Genomic DNA, 19,009 nt, shown 5'->3' with positions numbered 1-19,009 from the left:
GAGATAGGATAAATAATCTCGACATCTAGTAATTTGATGACTTCATCCTTCACCACCTCTCTCATATTCGGGTTCAGGCGTCTTTGGGGCCAAACTGAAGGCTTACTTCTTTCTTCCATCAGAATTGAGTTTGTGCACATAGATGGGTTGATACCCTTGATGTTAGCTACCTTCCAAGCCAAGGCTGTCTTGTGTTCCCGTAACACTCTCAACAGTTTTTCTCTTTGCAAAGGGCTCAATTCTGCTGATATGATTACCGGTAGAGCTGATGATGCCTCTAAGAAAGCATACTCCAAATGTGGTGGAAGTTGCTTCAGCTCAAGGGTGGGAGGTTTTTGCATTGAAGGTTTGCTTGTTGGTGTTGGCGATCTGTCCAAGTTCTCCAACTTGAGAAATCCCTTCCCTTGAAACTGTGGATTGGCATTCAGGTATGCTGCATGCTTTGAATCTCATCATTTTCTTCCCTTGCAGCTCCTCCCTCTTGTATGCAAAGGTCAAGGGGGTCAGCCAACTTGCTAACCTAAAAGCAATCATCAACCACATAATCAATAACATCAACCATGTAATAAGAATCATCACTAGAGGGTGCATGTTTCATAGCATCAGACATTTTAAAAGTTATTTCCTCATCCTGGATCCTAAGGCTGAGTTGACCTTATTGGACATCAATCATTGCCTTCCCCGTAGCTAGGAAATGTCTCCCTAGGATAAGAGGAACATCAACATCCTCTTGCATGTCTAATACAATGAAATCAACTAGAAAGATGAATTTATCTACTTTAACAAGCACATCTTCTATGATTCCCCTATGATGCTTTATGGATCTATCAGCTAATTGCAATTGCAACTCTACTAGGTTGGGGTTCACCCAATCCTAGTTTCTTAAAAACCGAATATGCATCAAGTTTATGCTAGCTCCTAGATCACATAATTCCTTATCAATTTTCAAACTGCCTATGGTACAAGGGATAGTGAAACTCCCTGGATCTTTCAGTTTCTGGGGCAACTTGTTGAGGAGGATTGCTGAGCATTCTTCATTGAGTGCAACAATAGCTACATTTCCCAATTTCCTTTTATTTGCCAATATCTCTTTCAAGAATTTTGCATAGTGTGGCATCTGGGCTAAAGCATCAGCAAAAGGGATGTTAATATGTAAACTCTTAAACACTTTAAGAAACTTACCGAATTCCCTTTCCAATTTGTGTTACTTCAACCTATTCAGAAATGGTACTTGCGGCTGTTGGTTTCTCTCCTTCTTTGGTTCAGATTGCTCTTCCTCCTTCTTTGCGGTTTAAAGGGTTGCATCAACCTTGTTTTTAGCCCTTGCTTTCTTCTCTAATTCTGGCAGCTCCTTACCACTTCTCAAAGTGATAGCTTGCACTTACTCTCTTGGATTTACTTCAGTATTGCTAGGTAGAGTGCCCGGTATTTTTGCTGAAATCATTTGTGCCAACTGCCCAACTTGATTCTCAAAGTTCTTTATTGATGCCTCTTGGATTTGAAATCTTGTTTCAACACTAGCTATGAACATGGTCATCAGCTCCTCTAGGTTAGTCTTCTTTTCCGGCTGATTGAAGTTTTAGGGAAAGGGCTTCACCATGTTCTAATTTGGCCATGACTGATTCGGGTTGTTCCTCCATACGGAGTTAAAGGCACGAGGATACTGATTTCTTTGCTGCCTTGGAATGATGCCAACAAAGTCTACCTGTTCTGGGAATTGCATAAACTGATTGCCAACTTGACATTCAGTGCTGATATGACCTGCCCCACACCAATCACAAGTCACGGACTGAACATGCATGTCTGCCATCTGCATCTCATCTATCTTTTTGTTGAGTGCACCTATTTGCGCAGATAGAGATGTATATGTGTCCACATTGTGAAGACCTTGTTGCCGCCTAACTTGTGCTCTCTCGGAGTGCCATTGGTAGTTGTTTGCAGCCATCTCCTCTATGAGTGCATGGGCAACTTCAGGGGTCTTGTTGTTGATGGAACCCCCGGCTGCCGCATCCAAAATGGTCTTGTTGGCTTCGGTCAGCCCACTGTAAAAGGTTTCCACTTGCAGCCATATGTGAAGTCCATGATGGGGGACCTTCCTTAACAACTCCTTGTAACGCTCCCAAGACTCATACAATGACTCTCCATCTTGCTGAAAGAAAGTGGTGATGTCATTCCTCATCTTCACTGTCTTGGATGGAGGAAAATACTTGGGGAGGAATCGGCTAGCCATTTCATCCCATGTTGCTATAGATCCAGCTAGCAAAGAATTCAGCCAAGTCTTGGCCTTGTCTTTCAATGAAAATGGGAACAACCTGAGCCTAACTGCATCATCACTCACCCCATTGTGCTGGAAAGTATCACAAATTTTCAAGAAGTTGGCTATGTGAGAATTTGGATCTTCATGAGTCATGCCACAAAACTGAACCGTGTTTTATATCATCTGAAGTATGGCTGGTTTGATCTCAAAATTATTGACAGCTATGGCTGGTCTTACAATGCTTGAAGCAGCCCCGGTAAGGGTTGGTTTGGCATAGTCCATCATGGTTCTTGGTTCGGCCATCTCTTCAGTTTCAGCTCTCAGTTGTCTACCAACTCTAAGGCGGATGTGGAGGGTTCTTTCAATCTCGGGATCGTAGGAGATTCCCTCCGTTTCAGATCTGCTTGTCATAAACTGTACAAGTCAAAGTAATAAAGAAGCTAATGTACACCAATCAGAAAAATAATCTATCAAGCAAGAAAACTGCACACTACAGAAACAAGATCAGCAGCCAAAGACAACTACAATTAGCAAGAAGAAAGAAAATGACTTATATCAGCAATGGAGGTTAATGTATACAATTCAGAATCATCGTATTCAGAATTAAAAATCAGATTAAGTCCCCGACAACGACGCCAAAAACATGATGCGTAATTGCTACACTAGTAAGTGCAGTCGCCCCTCAAGTAATAAAGTGATGAATAGAGTATCGTTCCCACGATGACTTATACAGCAACTACTAATAATATATCAGTCATATTTTATCCGAATAACCGAAATGTTAACCTAATCAAAAGTGAATTTCTAACTAACAAACTATCTCTAGCAAATTGGATCAATCATCTTTCATGCAATTGAGAACACAAGCTATATGTGAACAGATTTGGTTCAACAATTAATTCTCTTGGTCATTCGATTGGATTGAGATTCAGCATTGGTTTGGTGAAACCCCAATGTTATGGACAGCCTCTCTCGAGCGCATGCTCAAATCTATGCATGAGTGATGATTCTTATATCACTATTAAGAATCTAATCCTCATGCATGCATTAAGATCAAGAGTTCTTGGGCATCATTGCAGAATTGAATGAAGACCAACCGAGTTGTACAAGTTATCTCTAACCTTGTATTCAATTCGGTTTTTGATTAGCAGATCCGAATTTCTAAACTCTTTCTCAAGCAATCTAGAAACTCAAAGAATTAAGAATAGTTCGGCCAAACAGAAATCAGATTGTCTAAATTCTTCATCAAGCAATTCGGATAGTCTAGCATACAAATTCAATTCGACTAGCTATTCTAACAATTAAAATCCTATCCAAGAAACATCAAGATTGAATCTAATCCATTCGAATAACCCCAGAGAACTAATTACAGATCTGAAATTACATGAAACATGACACAATTACAGCAAGAAAGAAGTATCAAATGAGAAAATATCATGAAACCCTAGCTGAGATCATTTACTACTTGCGCAGAATTCAAGGAAGAAGATAACCTAGATTGTTCTCCTTTAATGGCTTTTTCTCCAAATTCGGATTCAGCACATCTTCTTCTCTTGAAGCTTCTTGAATCTCCCCCTTTCTTCTCTTTTGCGCACCTCTCTCTCAATTCTCCTAAAAGGATTTCGAACCAAAGGAGTTTGAACCCTTTTTCCCTCTTTCTCTTCTCCTTTTGTAGCTTTTACTTCAGCCCCTTTCTCTCATCTAGAAAGTTTGCCGCCTTTAGGCTCCTCGGGCTGCACTTTGGGCTGCTCTTGAGCTGTACATGGGCCTTCCTCTTGCTGGAGCGAATGGACTCCCTTGATGAGCTTCGGCTAGGCTCTCTCCTTGGGTTCCCCAATGGAGTGCTGCCAAGCTTCATGCATCGAATATCCCTCCTTAGGCTTTTCGGTTGGGCCTTTCTCCCAACTGTGGTGAATTGCCTTCACTTGGCCTCTTTTCCATGGTTTTATGTTATCTTTCCCCTATGCTGGTCTCCCTTGATAATTTCCTGAAATCAAGCTAAATTGAAGTAAGAATTTACACAAATCAGCATCAAAACCATGCATAAACATAAGAATTTATGTGTAATTTGCACACACATCACTAAAACACACATTAGACTTTACGGAGAAAGGCAAAACTCCTTTGTTTTATGGATTAATAATAGAAACTTCTTTCTTAACTCTTTCAATGCTTAGAATTAATGTGGTTTTTACACAACTCTATCATTTTTCAAGCCATCCCAATCATTCTTTACCCCACATTATTTCTTTCTATTTCTTTGTTGTTTTTTTTTTTTGTTTGTTTTTTTCTCTTTTTTCTTTTTGTTATCCCTTTTTATATTTCTTTTATTATCATTTATATCGCCTTTATTTACTCAATCAAATTAATAGTCCAAGACAAATCAAGGAAACTTACATAGACTTCAAAGAAATATAGACGTAGGTCAAAGCATAGAGGCTAACATGACCAAAAGAATTTATGGCATAAGTTAAAGCATAGAGGCTGACATGACTCCAATGGGATTTATGACGTGGGCCAAAGTATAGAGGTTGACATGACCAACCGAATTTCTGATACAGGTCAAAGCATAGAGGCTGACATAAGCAATGGAATTTCTGACGTGGGTCAAAGCATAGAGGTTGGCATGACCAACAAAATTTCTAATGCGAGCCAAAGCATAGACGTTAACATGACCAATGGGATTTCTGACGCAAGTCAGAGGGTAGAGGATGACATGAGCAATAGAATTGTAACGTAGGTGAAAGCTCAGAGGCTAACATGACTAATGGGATTTTTTGACGTGGGTCAAAGCATAGAGACTGACATGACCTGCGGTATTTCTGATGAGGATCAAAGCATAGAGGCTAACATGACCAATGGATTTTCTAACGTGGGTCAAAACATAGAGGCTGACATGACCAATGAGAATTTTTGATGTGGGTTAAAGCATAAAGGCTAACATGACCAATGGAATTTCTAACGCAGGTCAAAGCATAAAGGTTGACATGACCAATGGAATTTCTGACGTGGGTCAAAGCATAGAGGCTAACATTACCAACGGAAATTTTTTACGCGAGTCAAAGCATAAAGGTTAACAAAACCAATGGAATTTCTAACACAGGTTAAAGCATAGAGGCTAACATAATCAATAGAATTTCTGACGTGGGTCAAAGCATAGAGGCTGACTTGACCAATAGGATTTCTAATGTGAATCAAAGCACAGAGGAATTTCTGACGTAAGTCAAAGCATAGACACTGACATGACCAACGGGAATTTTTTATGCAAGTCAAAGCATAGAGGTTGAGTCATTGATATGACCAACAAAATGTCTGACGTAAATCAAAGCATAGAGGTTGACACGACTCCAATGGGATTTCTGATGAGGGCTAAAGCATAGAGGCTAACATAACCAACAAAATTTCTGACATAGGTCAAAAGCATAAAGGTTGGCATGACCAATGGAATTTCTAACGTGGTCAAAGCATAGAGGTTGACATGATCAACGAGATTTCTGACGCGAGCAAAATCATAGAGGCTGACCTGACCAACGAGATTTTTGACGTAGGTCAAAGCATAGAGGCTAACATGACCAATGGGAATTTCTAACATAGGTCAAATAGAAGATGATGACATGACTAGTGCAATTTCTGACACAGGTCAAAGCATAGAGGCTAACATGACCAACAAAATTTCTTATGCAGGTCAAAGCATAGAGGTTGACAGGACCAATGGTATTTTCTGATGTGGTTAAAGCATAGAGGTTGACATGACCAATGTGATTTTCTGACGTGGGTCAAAGCATAGAGGATGACATGACCAACAAATTTTTCGACGTGGGTCAAAGCATAGAGGTTGACATCCAATGGAATTTCTAATATTGGTCAAAGCATAGAGGCTGATTTGGCCAATGAAGGATAGACACTGGTCAAAGCATGGAGGCTGACATGACCAATAAAATTTATGGCGTAGGTCAAAGCATAGAGGGTGACATGACCAATGGGATTTTCTAACATGGGTCAAAGCATAGAGGTTGACGTAACTCCAATAGGATTTTTGATGTAGGTCAAAGCAAAGAAGCTGACATGACCAACAGAAAGCCAATATGAATATCATCAATGAAATTGGGATTTAGTTACTTTAACTGAAAAAAATAAACTTTAATGAATATGAACATAAGTAGTAGAACACTGAAGTTTGAGATAAACAACTAAAGGGATTTTCGAAGAAAACGACATTGATTCGCACAAAAGAGCTTAGAATGACCAACATATAAGAAACCAAAGGGATATGATGTGATAACACAACCAAGATAGAAATTGAGTATGCAAGAAAAAAGATCAAAACATCTCTTCAAATTTTGGTACAAAGAAGTATTCAATTATCAAGTAATGCATAAGGACATGAAATCTTGGAATGGTAAGAAGGGAAAGCTTCAAAATTCAAGGGAAAAAATGCTTTCAACCTTAATTCATATGAAAGTAATTATGTCCAAATAGATTATATCTGGTTTGCATCAAATGAGAGTGTGTACCCTCTCTTCAGGATCATCACTTAAAACTCATTGACTTCAAAAGCATGCACGATAGAATTGTAAGATGTTGAACCAATGATTCATTGTTAGAAAAACCTTTATCACAGGGGGTCTGCCCCAGTTTTTTTTGGCTAATATAAATGGTGGGTTATGAAGTTGATACATCAATGGAGAGAAGGTCCTTCATTGCCGGCCAAATAGGTCTGTTTAGTGTTGATTTACCAATTTTTCATAGATCAAGGAGGTATTGCTCATTAGGACAGAACATGGCATAGGATGGAGGTCACAAATGATGGGTTGTTAAAAAGGCCCAAATAAAAATTGGAATAAGCATCAGATGTTCAAGTCATCTCTTTAGGGATTTAATTCAAGGTCTACTCTCATCATCTTTTTATTCTCTTTCTTCTCTCTCTTTTTTAAATTTTTTTATTAAGGCTCTCTTCATAGCCATATGGATGGGCAGTGCTCTTCACATTCTTCATCAGTATGAATTGTGCCTTCTTATTGATGGACTTTTATTTTGGGACGAAATGTAAATAGGTAGAAAAGATCAAGATCAGCAACTGAATGTCATCATGCAAAATCCCATAGAGATAAAATCATCTTAATTGTTGATAGTTCTGCATTTTGATGCCTTAAGGGCATCAATTTAGGGGTATTTTCGGACTTAGAATAGTCAAAGTGTACCATTTTCCCAGCTAAAATCAACTATGTGACCTTTGAGGGTCTTTGTGCAAATTATGTAGAAAACTATGAAGTTTTCTAGGTTGAAGTGCAGTTTTTGGGAAGCTGGTGTAAAGACCAACTGAGAGAGGGGTTGTTTTTGTAAAGAATTGAGAACAGGAGGACGCCTCCTATCTACTAAACTCATTTGGCTCCCATCATACTGTATTACCATGCTCCCATCTCCTTAGCAAACCCTAAGGAGCCTTTTTAACCTAATCTTTTCACTCTTAGCAAACCCTAGGCGCCCCTAGGTGTTTAATCTCCACCATCCACCTCTTTTAGTCTCAACCACTCATTTTAGGACTCTCCTTTATAGCTTTTAAACCCCAGTGCGCCACCTATTCTACTAATCCTCACCATTCAGCCCCTCACCTCCAAATATCAGCCACTCCCTCCATCTTATATCCCAACCATTCAATCTAGGGCACCACCTATTCTTTTAATATTAATATTTCAACCCTAGATGTTCTAATCTACACCTTCCATTTCTGGGTGCCCAAATCTCAGCCCTACATAATATTGGGCACCCTCTCCTTTTATTTTCAGCCATAGGATCACCTCAAAACCATTTTAGCCATCCATTAGAAACCCTAGGGCATCCCTAACTTTGCTAAATCCCAGCTACCGCCCCCATCTTTCTCCCTATTTTCAGTTGTGTCCACCATTCTCTATAAAAATGGTCCTAGGGGCCCTATAGAAGGGATTTGTCAATTCACCCAGTTAACAAGGCTAAGGTTTCTTGAGGAGTTCAAGGGTTGTAAAAGGGAAGGATGCCTAGATCTTGTCAGGAGGGGTTCCTGCAAGCTGTTCAACCATTCTGCAACTACCGCCACTAGATCTGATCAACCATTCTTTTCTTTTCTTTATTTTATTTTTCTGTTATTTTTATTTCTGCAATCTTTTAGATTTAATTCTTGTTAGTTTCTCTGTTTTGCATATTTGAATTCGTCTTGGTTCAAGGCTAAGGTGTCTCGAGGGGTTCGAGGGTTGTAGAAAGGACGGACGCCCGACCCAGCCTAGTCAGGTTGCTTGAAAATGAAACCGAAATCGACCCTATGTTAGGCAAAACCGACCTAATCGGTTTGAGTCGGTTTGGGTCGGTTTGAGTACTTGAGTTGAGGGGCTAAGAGAGTAAGGGCAGACCAAGTTAGAAGTTAACAAGAAAAGAGAAAGTCAAATTGTGTTAGAAAAAGAAGACTGAAATTTGGAATTTTTAAGAAGGCTTCTAATCTAAGTAAAAAAGACACCTAATTGTATTTACCTATTTGGTGTAAAGGACCTTAGAGAATAGGATCCTTTCTTTAAACCTTCCAAGAAAATGCAAGCTATTAATGGCATTAATGGCATTCCTTGTATTGCAATGCTTGCCATTAATGGCATTCCTAAAGAGAAGGCTAGAAAGTAGAAACTATAAGTAATTATAAGTAACTAGAAAGTAGAAACTAAGTTAGGTACTAACTATTAAGTACTAGCTGGGAACTAAGTCGGTTCGGTTTCGGTTTTCATGTGTGGAAACCGAAACCAAACCGACCCATCGGTTTATGCTTTTTAGTAACCCGAAACTGACCGACGCTAAAGAAAATCCGGCCAACTCGGGTTGGGTTGGACTGGGTTGGTCGGTTTGGGTCTTCTTTTGAACAGCCCTAACAAAATGATTAAAAGATAAATTTGCTTCTGGTCCAGCATAAGTTGGTTATGATCTTTGGGTTGATTTGTGGTATACCAATTGAGTTCTGCCTTTTCTAACCCAGCATAAGTTGGTTTTTGAAATAGCTTTCGGATCCTTGGTGATGACAAAATGCTACCCATATTACTTGAGTCAACTGGAAGTATATTTCAAGGCTTTATAATTGACAGGTTGAAGGCATTAAATGGCTAGAAGCCTAGAACAAATAACTTGAATCCTTTCTGAACTTGATCATTGCAGTTTTCAGTTTTCAAATGTACCCCTTATGGTGGCGTGGTTGAGAGGAGGGATCCCATAGCTTTTCTTGAATGTACCCCTTACTGCTGCTTTCAGTTTTCAAATATATATAAGCTTATAATAGACTAGTTAATTGGACAAGTTGATCAGAAACGTGACCTGTTGTTAGATGATCAAGCAATAACAGGAAGATTTATTTAGGATACATTGTGTAGGAAAAAGTATTAAATTAACAGAGAACTGTAGCTGTAAGCTGCCACAGAGTTGCATTGCTTATTCATAGCCTTTATAAAACAGGATGCACTAAAACCTGGTTTTTGGCTTCACAAGTAAAAAGGGGCTTTGGGTTAAATTGGATACTCTTAGACATGGACGACTTTGCCTCGTTTTGTCTCATTTTAACTCACACATATATATTATAGATCTCAGTATTTGAGGACTACTACAAAGTCTACAACTAAAGCAGAGATATCCAATCTCCTACCTTTTTTGATATAATATGTGTATCCCATATAAATAGAGAAATGAACAGGGCCCCTCATGAGCTAGCATATAATGCATGTAAATGGAAAAAGTAAGAATCTCAGCAAAACTCCTGTTTGTTCAATCATTTGTTGCATGCCTTACTTGGCCTTTAAGCACTCTATAAGGCTATAGAGAAATTGGCTTAGAAATCTTAGAGTTTCTAAAGAGACAAAGAAGAACAAGAAGAAGGCATATGAGCTTAGGAAAAATTTTACGAGGTTGGGGAGATCAGAGAGATCAGTGATTTAATCTCAACCATCCAAGTAATGTATTGAGGTTCCAAATAAATCAACCCAAGAATCCACGCTAACAATGTGGTCTCTTAAGAGCAATGAATTAATCATGACCAACCAAGCATTTACCAATAGATCCCATCCGTTCAATTAATACATGGAAATTTCTAAAAAAATCCACGCTATTTTAGCATAAAAAAACATAAAATCTAGATCATTAAAAGCCATCCAAACAATGTATCATGCTAAGTGGGTTCAAAGGACAGCAAATGGAATGGTGGATGCCTTGGCAAAAATAGGGGCAAATAGGCAGAAACTTCTTTTGCACATAGATGCTTATGTAAGAGAAGGGATAGGTGGAGTGTAGCCAGCCTATTTAATGGGATATATCACACTTGTATATAATTGATTTTTATCTTCAGCTGCCAGAGGGAACACCTTGTTCTGTTGGATTAGGGGATTATGTTAATGTTCTGGGTATTCCTTTGGCCTGAGGTGGGGTTGATATTTGACAAAAGTGGCTTATTTTGGGGCTTGTGTTTTGCTGGACCAAGGAATTTAATTTACTCATTGTGAGTGTTTTTGGATTGTTTCTGTTTCTGTTGTCTATATATATATTAATCTGATATTTATTTTAATCAGTTTATGTAACTGTTAAATAACTAGGGGAGGTTTAAGTAATTTATCCTTGTTATAAAAAGGTGAAATCATAATCCAAATGCTAGAAATCCAAATCTAGGAACCAAATCCCACTTAGATTCTTGAAAAAAGAGAACTAAGATACATCAAAATACATAGTTATAAGCAGTTATACAGAAGTATAGTGACATGACCCCCATGTTTTAAAAGAATCTTAATGGCCAAGAAATCAAATATATGACAGACCTCAGAAAGGTACTCCATCCCTTGGAAACCACAACTCCAGAACATGGAACTGGAACCCAAAAGGAGATCTTTCAATTTGTCCATGCATATCTAGAATAGAGAAGCCTGAACCTTTAAAGAACTTGCTCAGAACTTGTTAAAGGAATGTCTCCATACTAGGAAATCTTACATAACTCTAAATTAGGTTCTAGAATATTAATAAGATCTACAGGACAAGATTATGAAGATGACCAGCTAAATGAAATTGAAGAATGTTTCTTGAGGCAGTTGGATGAAAATGAAGAGCTAACAAGTGATGGCACTGAGAAATCGGCTAGAGCATCAAGGAGGGTGCAGATCAGTCCAAGCGGCTGCTCTTATCTCAACACAATCTCTGCAGTAATTGCAATCCGATGGTTGGGGGGTATTTCCAGTGCTACAGAGGAATTAGAAAGTCTATAAGATGGGTAGGGGACCAGCACCCTCCAAATTGGCCATGTATTTCAAAAAACATGTGATTTCTGGATCCCAACCTAGAAGATTTCCAGGTGACACAGCAGCTTAATTTAAGTTTCAGCTCATCAATAGCCACTGTTTGGCTAATTAACTACTATTCTTAATAATAATTCCAAGCTCAATAGCCACTGTTTCAATATATACTTATTCCCTTTGAATGCCAGGCTGTTGGATACTCGTTTTTCAGATGCCAACAAATTCCAACTGCACAGAATCCCAAGTATCCAGCCACTCATCTAAGGCTAACTAAATAGAAACGTGGCAAATGCTTCCTATGATGAAGAACAACCTCTGGTATGAACGTAGTTGGTTAGGGTTTGAATGTTTGTTTTCTCTACAACATTTTCAATGTGTTTAATTAGAGTTTAATCAGAGTTTAAATGTGCTTGGCCATCAATGCAACAAACTAGATAGGACTAGGACAGGTGGGGCATCCAAGGTTTAAAGTATTGCATAAGTATTGGGTGGTTTGATCGAGTTCAGATCTCCTGTACATTGAGAACAACCCATATTACCAGTTGGTTTGTTGGACTAGCCACATACGATTAATAGAATAATAGATAGACCCTCAACATAACCTGATATTACAAAATAAAACATAAGACAGAATTACATAAATACCCAATATCCTCCAATCATAGTACTTACAATAATCTCCGCTGCCTTTTCATTGACAATGCTTCCATCATTGCGTATCCGACTATTTATATAAATTTGTGCACGAGTAGGTGCCACCCCATGGGCCTCTTTTGTCTAACAATATAAAGGTAAAATAACTTGAAAACAAAAAATTTATCATCATTACTGCAAATATGTAGAACTAACCTTCTCTTCAATGAGCCTAAGGAATCCTTTTGTGCCAGTGCAGTGAAGGTCTTCTAGCTTGGCTCGATTAGTTTTATTAATTTGGCTAAATTTCTACAAAAATAACAACAAAATAAAAAATAGTTAAATACTAATGTTTAAATTGACTCATGATAAATATAATACATTACTCTACCTTTCCCTCCTCAGAGCACCAATAATGAACCAGTACAATATTGGTTCCTATCTACCCGATCATCTGAAACATTAGCAGCCATTTCTTCTTCCGTTTTACTCTCATCATACCCCTTTGCCTTTATTTCATTCTTCTATTGCCTTCACTTGTCAGATACAATTTGTAGGAATAGCTTTTTTGTTTGCTCAGTGCATCTAGGCACAAATTGAAACTTTGACTATAACCAATGACACCAAATTTAGACTTATCATCATGAGTGTCAAAACTTAAATAAATAACTTAGATAATCTTAAACAACTTTTATACCTCTACAGTTGTCCACATATCATCTTTGTAAGTCTGGGGCATATCTTTCCATTTTATATAGTTGATAGGTGCAAATTAGGCCCTTCTTACCATGGTACCTGTAAAACCCACAGTTAAGTTAGTGGGTAGACTGTTTGGGGGAGTGGTGGAGTTGAGCATTCATCCATTAATAGAAAAATGGCAAGAAGTATTAAATCCAAATGCATCACCTGCATTTCATTAAAAACACCATAGTGCTGAAAAGAGCAGTAGGCTAGCAAAGCCATCTCCATAAATCTAAGTTACAAGCTGAGTTATCCATCCTTTTCAGTAGCAAGGATGGTGTGGTGATGCTTTAATGATATATTTGACAAACAATTGGAGTTGGACCTACCATTCAATGGTCTTCTCTGGTGATATCTTATATAGGGTTTATTCATGATGGGTTTGAGTTGCATTGTGTTGTACCCAAACTTCACCATTGATAGCTAGGCCTGGGTCTGCCTTGGAAAGTTTATGGTCCAAAACACTTTAAACAGAGGCTGGGTTTATAATTCCAGGCTTGAGATTTCCACAAATTTCTAGGCTAACATAGCCCATATTTTTTTTGATCAGTAACTAATAAAAACCAGCCAAAAGGTAGATGACATACCTACTCACTAGTGGGCTGGATGTAGCTAGCTCCTGTGGGAGTGGATTCAAATTCTTAGTTTCTTAGCTTTGATTTCTATGTATGTGAGCTGCTGATTAAAAAAAATGTGTATGTGAGCATGCATTTGCTGACATACCTACTCACTAGTGGGCTAGGTGTAGCTAGCTCCTTCCTGTTGTATTTATCAGTGGGTTGCCATAAATTATATCTAACCTTCCCACTAAGTAGAGGTGTAAAGTGGGTCCGGCACGGCCTGTGGATGGCCAGCACTTTGTGTGGGCCGTGCTGTGCTGGCCCGTGGGCCATCATGGGCTGTGCCGCCCTCCCCGGTGAAAATTTTGGGGGTCGGTTCGGCATGGCCTACGGCCCGAGCCCATGTGGGCCCGTATCATGCCATGCCGTGCCACGAGCCGGGCTGGCCTGTGGGCTGAGCCTTGGGCCAGGTCAGGTCGTGTACTAGGTCAAAGCTATTTATTTAAAAAAAGTTGACAAAAAAACTTAAAATTTTAATTTTATATGAATTTTGTGTATAAAATTGTTTATATATGCAATAATTAAATAAATTAGTATAATAAAATTAAAAAAATATTTATTTTATTAATATATTATATATTATATATTACTATATAATTATAATATATAAATATATATAAAATATATATATGGGCCGTGCCACGGGCCATTCTGGGCCGGGTTGCGGCTGGGCCGTGCCGTGTCGTGCCGGCCCATGGACCTAAAATCCCAGGCCCAACACGGCCCACATGGTCGTGCCGGGCCTAGCACGACCCGCAGACCGTCATACCGGGCTGTACCGAACCAATTCGTGGCGGCACGGCCTGATTTACACCTCTACTACGTACCAAGTAATGTGGAGTAATGCCATAATAGCATTCTGCTGAGGAGCTCCTCAGATTTACCATTTGATGGACCGGAATGGGCTGAATGGGCTGAATACAGTCTAAAATTACCATTTGATGTCTGGTCAGGATGATGCTTTAGATCAAATTGGACAGCAGGATGAACATCCAATCAGCTCCTCAGATTTATGTCTAGAATCTAGATCAGTAATCAATAATCAAATATTCTTTCTAGCAATATAATGTATTGGGTGGTCAGACTATCCAATTGGATCAATGAAAGATCATGTTGACCAACAAGGAGGGCTCACATTTTAGCATGAATGAACACATGTACAGAAAAAAGCTATTCTTTTATATTATTACTAGCTTTAAAGACTGTAGAAATAGTTTTTTTTTTTCCTTAAAATGAAGATGGCCAGGCTGGTAGAGACCATTTATTTAAGTCAGTCACATGCATGGTTTCAGATTTAAGTTTAAAATAATTGGATAGGATTTGGACATGACTGAATCCAATGCAAATCCAACCCAATTAAATCCCTACTGTCACTGTTCCTCATACTATAATAATGTCATGTACAGTGAAACATATTCTCTCTACAGATGTAAGTGATCTTTGGGTGGAATTATCACTTTGATCAAATCCAAACTATCAAATTTACCGGTGTATTTTCTTTTTGTTTTCAAAGTCCAAACTATGGTGGAGTTTCTTTGGGACCCAGGGGATTATAAAAGGAACAGCCTCTTAAACTGGAAGACTATTTGCTTGAGGGGGATTAGTTTCAGTTGGTTTGGCAAAGAGAAACTTTTCTCTCCTTGACAAATGGCTTTGGAGGTTGCAATTGGAATTTGACTTTTTGTTTTTTCTTTTTATTGAGAAGAGGCAACTTCCATTAAAAATCAAAAAAGACGGGGAATTACAATGGCAAAGTGTTATCACTATACAATGAAGCCCTATCTACCCCTGATTTTGCTAAGGAATCAGTTACAACATTCAGCTCCCTAGAAACCCATCTGAAAGAACAAAAACGACGAGTAGAAATTTCTCAAATTTCTCTGAGCCTGTTGGTCAATTTCTGGGGACCCACATCTTGTGGCTCTGGATTTTTCCAGCCCATCAAACAAAACATGAAGAAGCAATATTACTTCAAACAAAACAGGGCCAGAAATGTATATACATTTCTAGTGAAGAATCGAAGAAGATTATTCATAGAAATATATACATATGATGAGGGAGATAACTAATCTAATCTGTCATTGGAGATTGGAGCCCAATATAGGTGGATTGCTAGATCAGACAGCTACCTTTTTGATGGACTGGATTTAGGGAATCACTTGAGGGTGCCGGCCTAGGATTTGGATTGACCGACTAACTCACCACTGAGTTGTTATTACATTAGAAATCTCTAATATTAATCCATACATTGTGTTGTCATCTCTTACTTAATTTAGTAACATTTTCTTTTGATGCTGATCAAGGTTCAGAAGTTAAGAAAAGTTTGCTAGCAAATCCATGTCTTTACTTTTTGTCTGGTTGCATCATATGGATGGATTTTTAACACAGATTCTAATTGCATTCATGACTATTGTGGCAATTATATCCAAAGCACAATAGTGGGCAACATACTGATACTTGAAAACATAAAGGGCAGGGGATGTCATCTTGCTAAGAGGTCTACCATGTGTAGGGAGGAGGGAAACATGCTACCTCTGTTTTGTAGATGTAGCTTTGAGGACTTCGCTTGAGAGTTGTTTTGTAGGATATTTAAGAGTCAGAGATCAGCCCCAAGTCAGCTCAATGAGATATTTGCTCTCTGGCCCAAAACCGGAGGCAGCAAGTGGTTGAGCTTAAGGGACCTGGGTGTACTGCCACCCTAATGAAAACTTCTCAGCCTCCTAACTTAAAATCACAGGGACGGACATAAATTCCTACTGATTTCCAGACAGCCTATAAAATCTGGGAGTATTTTATTGGTGCAGCATAGGTGACCTAGGTAATGCCATGAATCTGGATGGGGCTACTAAGGGCCTAGCATAGACCTGGGTGTACTGCCAAAGGAACCAGGTCTGCCACTGTTCTACTGGTCATGGGAACTGGATCTGCATCTAGGCCACAGGGATGATACACTGTTTATTGTAATCACTCTGTTTGAGAGAGAGAGAGAGAGAGAGAAAAGTTTTTTGTACCAATGAAATTGGTAAGTCATCACCAATTGGTCGGCCCATTTCATCTACTTGAACAACAATATTCTCCTCCGCTGCCATATCCCACACCTCTAACATACGTGTGGGACCTTGAGGCTTGTATTGAGCTGAAAACATGAAAGATGTGTAAATTGTATATGGGTTATAATAACTCAGTAAACAAACTAAGGATTTTTATGTCAAATTAACATATACAAAATTATGAAATACCTTTAGTTGGCTGCCTTTGTGAGTATGCATCCACTGGTGCACTACCCTGGGTGGTTTGGTCCTCATTGTTGGGCTCAGCCTGGGTAGTTTGCCCCTCATTATTGGACTCACCCCCTTGTGGTTGAGCTTCATCTCTTCGTGGGAATTCAATGAGACAATATTCAATCTCTTGCGTTTCCCCATATTAACCTGTAAGGTGTAACTGAGAAGGATAACTGAGAAGGGCTTATAACAACTCCCCATTAGTTCAATTTTTTGTCAAAACATAAGATAAGGTAATGATATAAAAGCAGAAATGACCTAAGAAAGAAGATAGCAGAAATGAATTGTCAATGTGATACAAATAAACCATACATGCTCTGCCAATCAAAAGAAGAAAATAAACTTTTTTTTTTTATTTAACTCTAAACCCTATAAAAACAGTCAAACACCAATATGCAATTTGAGAAGTATGAGTATCGTCAAACAACGACTACAAGTGCTAATTATAAACCAAAACACTTTGATAGTAGCCAAGTACAAAGAATCCCAAATCATGATAGTGAAAACATTTAGTAGAATGTGACATAATTAAAAGAAATTCTCTTCATCCTGGGTCCAACTTAGCACTTTGAGGGAAAGATTGGAACATAAGATGACTTGTTTGATGTTAGACTCTTTAATTGTCCTTGGCATTTGGGAACCCAAACTGTACTATTTAGGATTTTGACAGTCATTCAAATCGTCCCTTCTTATTAATATAAAAAAAACCCAGAAATAGAGGAGCATGTGGAGACCTAAAGTCTTAAAATTGAATTGTTTTAAAACCCATTTAAGCATATGGGATATACATACACACTAATACTCAATCAAGGCTGATGGATTTATCTCAACCTGTATGGTTGAACCTGAACCAAAATGCCATTAAGACTGGCCCGACCCTAACCCAAGAGGATTAACTTCTATATCAAGTCAATGTGTGTTGAGTACCTAACAAGAGTTGTATTTGGTCCTTGAATAGAAAGGTTGACTTTCAGATTTTTCTTTGTTTATTTCTTTTGGTGATAAGCAAAGACTGAAGTCAACCTCATATGATAGTGGTCATTTTATCAGGCTTTCTAAATTATCTAAACCTGTTATTTTGTTATTTTATACAGAAATGGATTGGGGGAACAAGTGCCATAGAGATTGCAAAATGGAACATCATTAGTTTATTTTTTTTTGAAAGCAAATAATAAGTCATAGTTTTTAGGTAGATAAGAGCAAATCATATAATTTGATTTTGGCATTAGGTTTTGTGGTGACTTTCATCTAACCATGATTTAATCATTGAAGTTCAAGCAATCCACTAGATCTCTCAAAGCCAATTTCACATCTCTATATGGTTGGATTTGGCATTCTCATTGAAAATAAGTTCATTCCTTTGTTTCCATATATTTTACATATTAGCAAAATTATTTCTTTGAAATCTCCTTCTCTGCATTGTTTTAAATTAATTCAATTCCAATTGAACTATTATTGATATGCTTTTCCATGTGGATTCACAGCATATTAGCTTGACTAGCAATAAGCCATAAACTTTTTATTCCAAAATTGCAGTTTACAAATAAACATTCTTCCCTTGTTACTTAGACATTTGTTTTTAGTCTTTGCTTTATAATCACTAGGAAAGTATAAAGCTTAAGAAACTGAAAAGAACACAATCTATTCATGTTTGCTTATCAATTGGTTCAATATAAGGATACCTACCAGAAGTTTGGCAAAGAATCTGATGTCATTATATAGAAAAGGAAGCTCTCACCACAAATTAAAAGATGCATGTAGAGAAATTATTTTTCTGGTTACAGGATACCATTAACACTAGAAAACAACCATTTATTTTTTCAAACAAGAAAAAAACCTAAAAATTAGAGAAAGGGATTTTTACCTCAATAAAATTCCGCCGATGTGTGAAACAAATACTTGCTAAATGCTGACGTGTAATCGCGTGTGATTATGCTACTTTGCTTGTTATTTTTGTAGAGAGCTCTGTAGAGCTTCAGAGTGAGAGATCGACAGAGAGAGAGAGAGTGTGAGAGAGAGAGGTCTGAGAGAGAGAATTGAGAGACAAAGATGATTCAATGGGATAGAGAACAAGAGAGAGAGAGAGAGAGGATTGAGAGAGAGATGGATGGGAGAGGAGAGAGGCAGAGAGGGCGGGCGGGCGGGTGGACGGGAAGGAAAATGCGCGGGGGAGGATCATGCGTTATTTCTTTCTTCACT

General features: G+C 38.3%; 1 protein-coding gene and 1 non-coding gene across 2 annotated transcripts; one reads left to right on the top strand and one right to left on the bottom strand.

Moving 5' to 3' along the window:
- Nucleotides 1–424: 424 nt before the first annotated feature.
- Nucleotides 425–17,011, bottom strand: LOC148800536 (uncharacterized). Its single transcript, XM_088903780.1, has 6 exons — nucleotides 16,880–17,011; nucleotides 2,495–2,671; nucleotides 1,706–2,347; nucleotides 891–1,117; nucleotides 677–806; nucleotides 425–520 (listed from the first exon to the last, which is right to left on the bottom strand). The coding sequence occupies exons 1-6, from the start codon at nucleotides 17,009–17,011 to the stop codon at nucleotides 425–427; spliced, it is 1,404 nt and encodes a 467-aa protein (XP_088759906.1).
- Nucleotides 2,076–2,182, top strand: LOC148800537 (small nucleolar RNA R71). The gene has a single exon (XR_016071036.1). It is a non-coding gene; the product is annotated as a small nucleolar RNA R71 (small nucleolar RNA).
- Nucleotides 17,012–19,009: the final 1,998 nt, after the last annotated feature.

The sequence above is a fragment of the Nelumbo nucifera genome, chromosome 4 (genome assembly GCF_055504915.1).
Source record: "Nelumbo nucifera cultivar China Antique chromosome 4, China Antique-T2T, whole genome shotgun sequence".
Taxonomy (NCBI): domain Eukaryota; kingdom Viridiplantae; phylum Streptophyta; class Magnoliopsida; order Proteales; family Nelumbonaceae; genus Nelumbo; species Nelumbo nucifera.
Note: the sequence above shows the minus strand (reverse complement) of the source record. Positions and strands in the feature narration are given on the sequence as shown.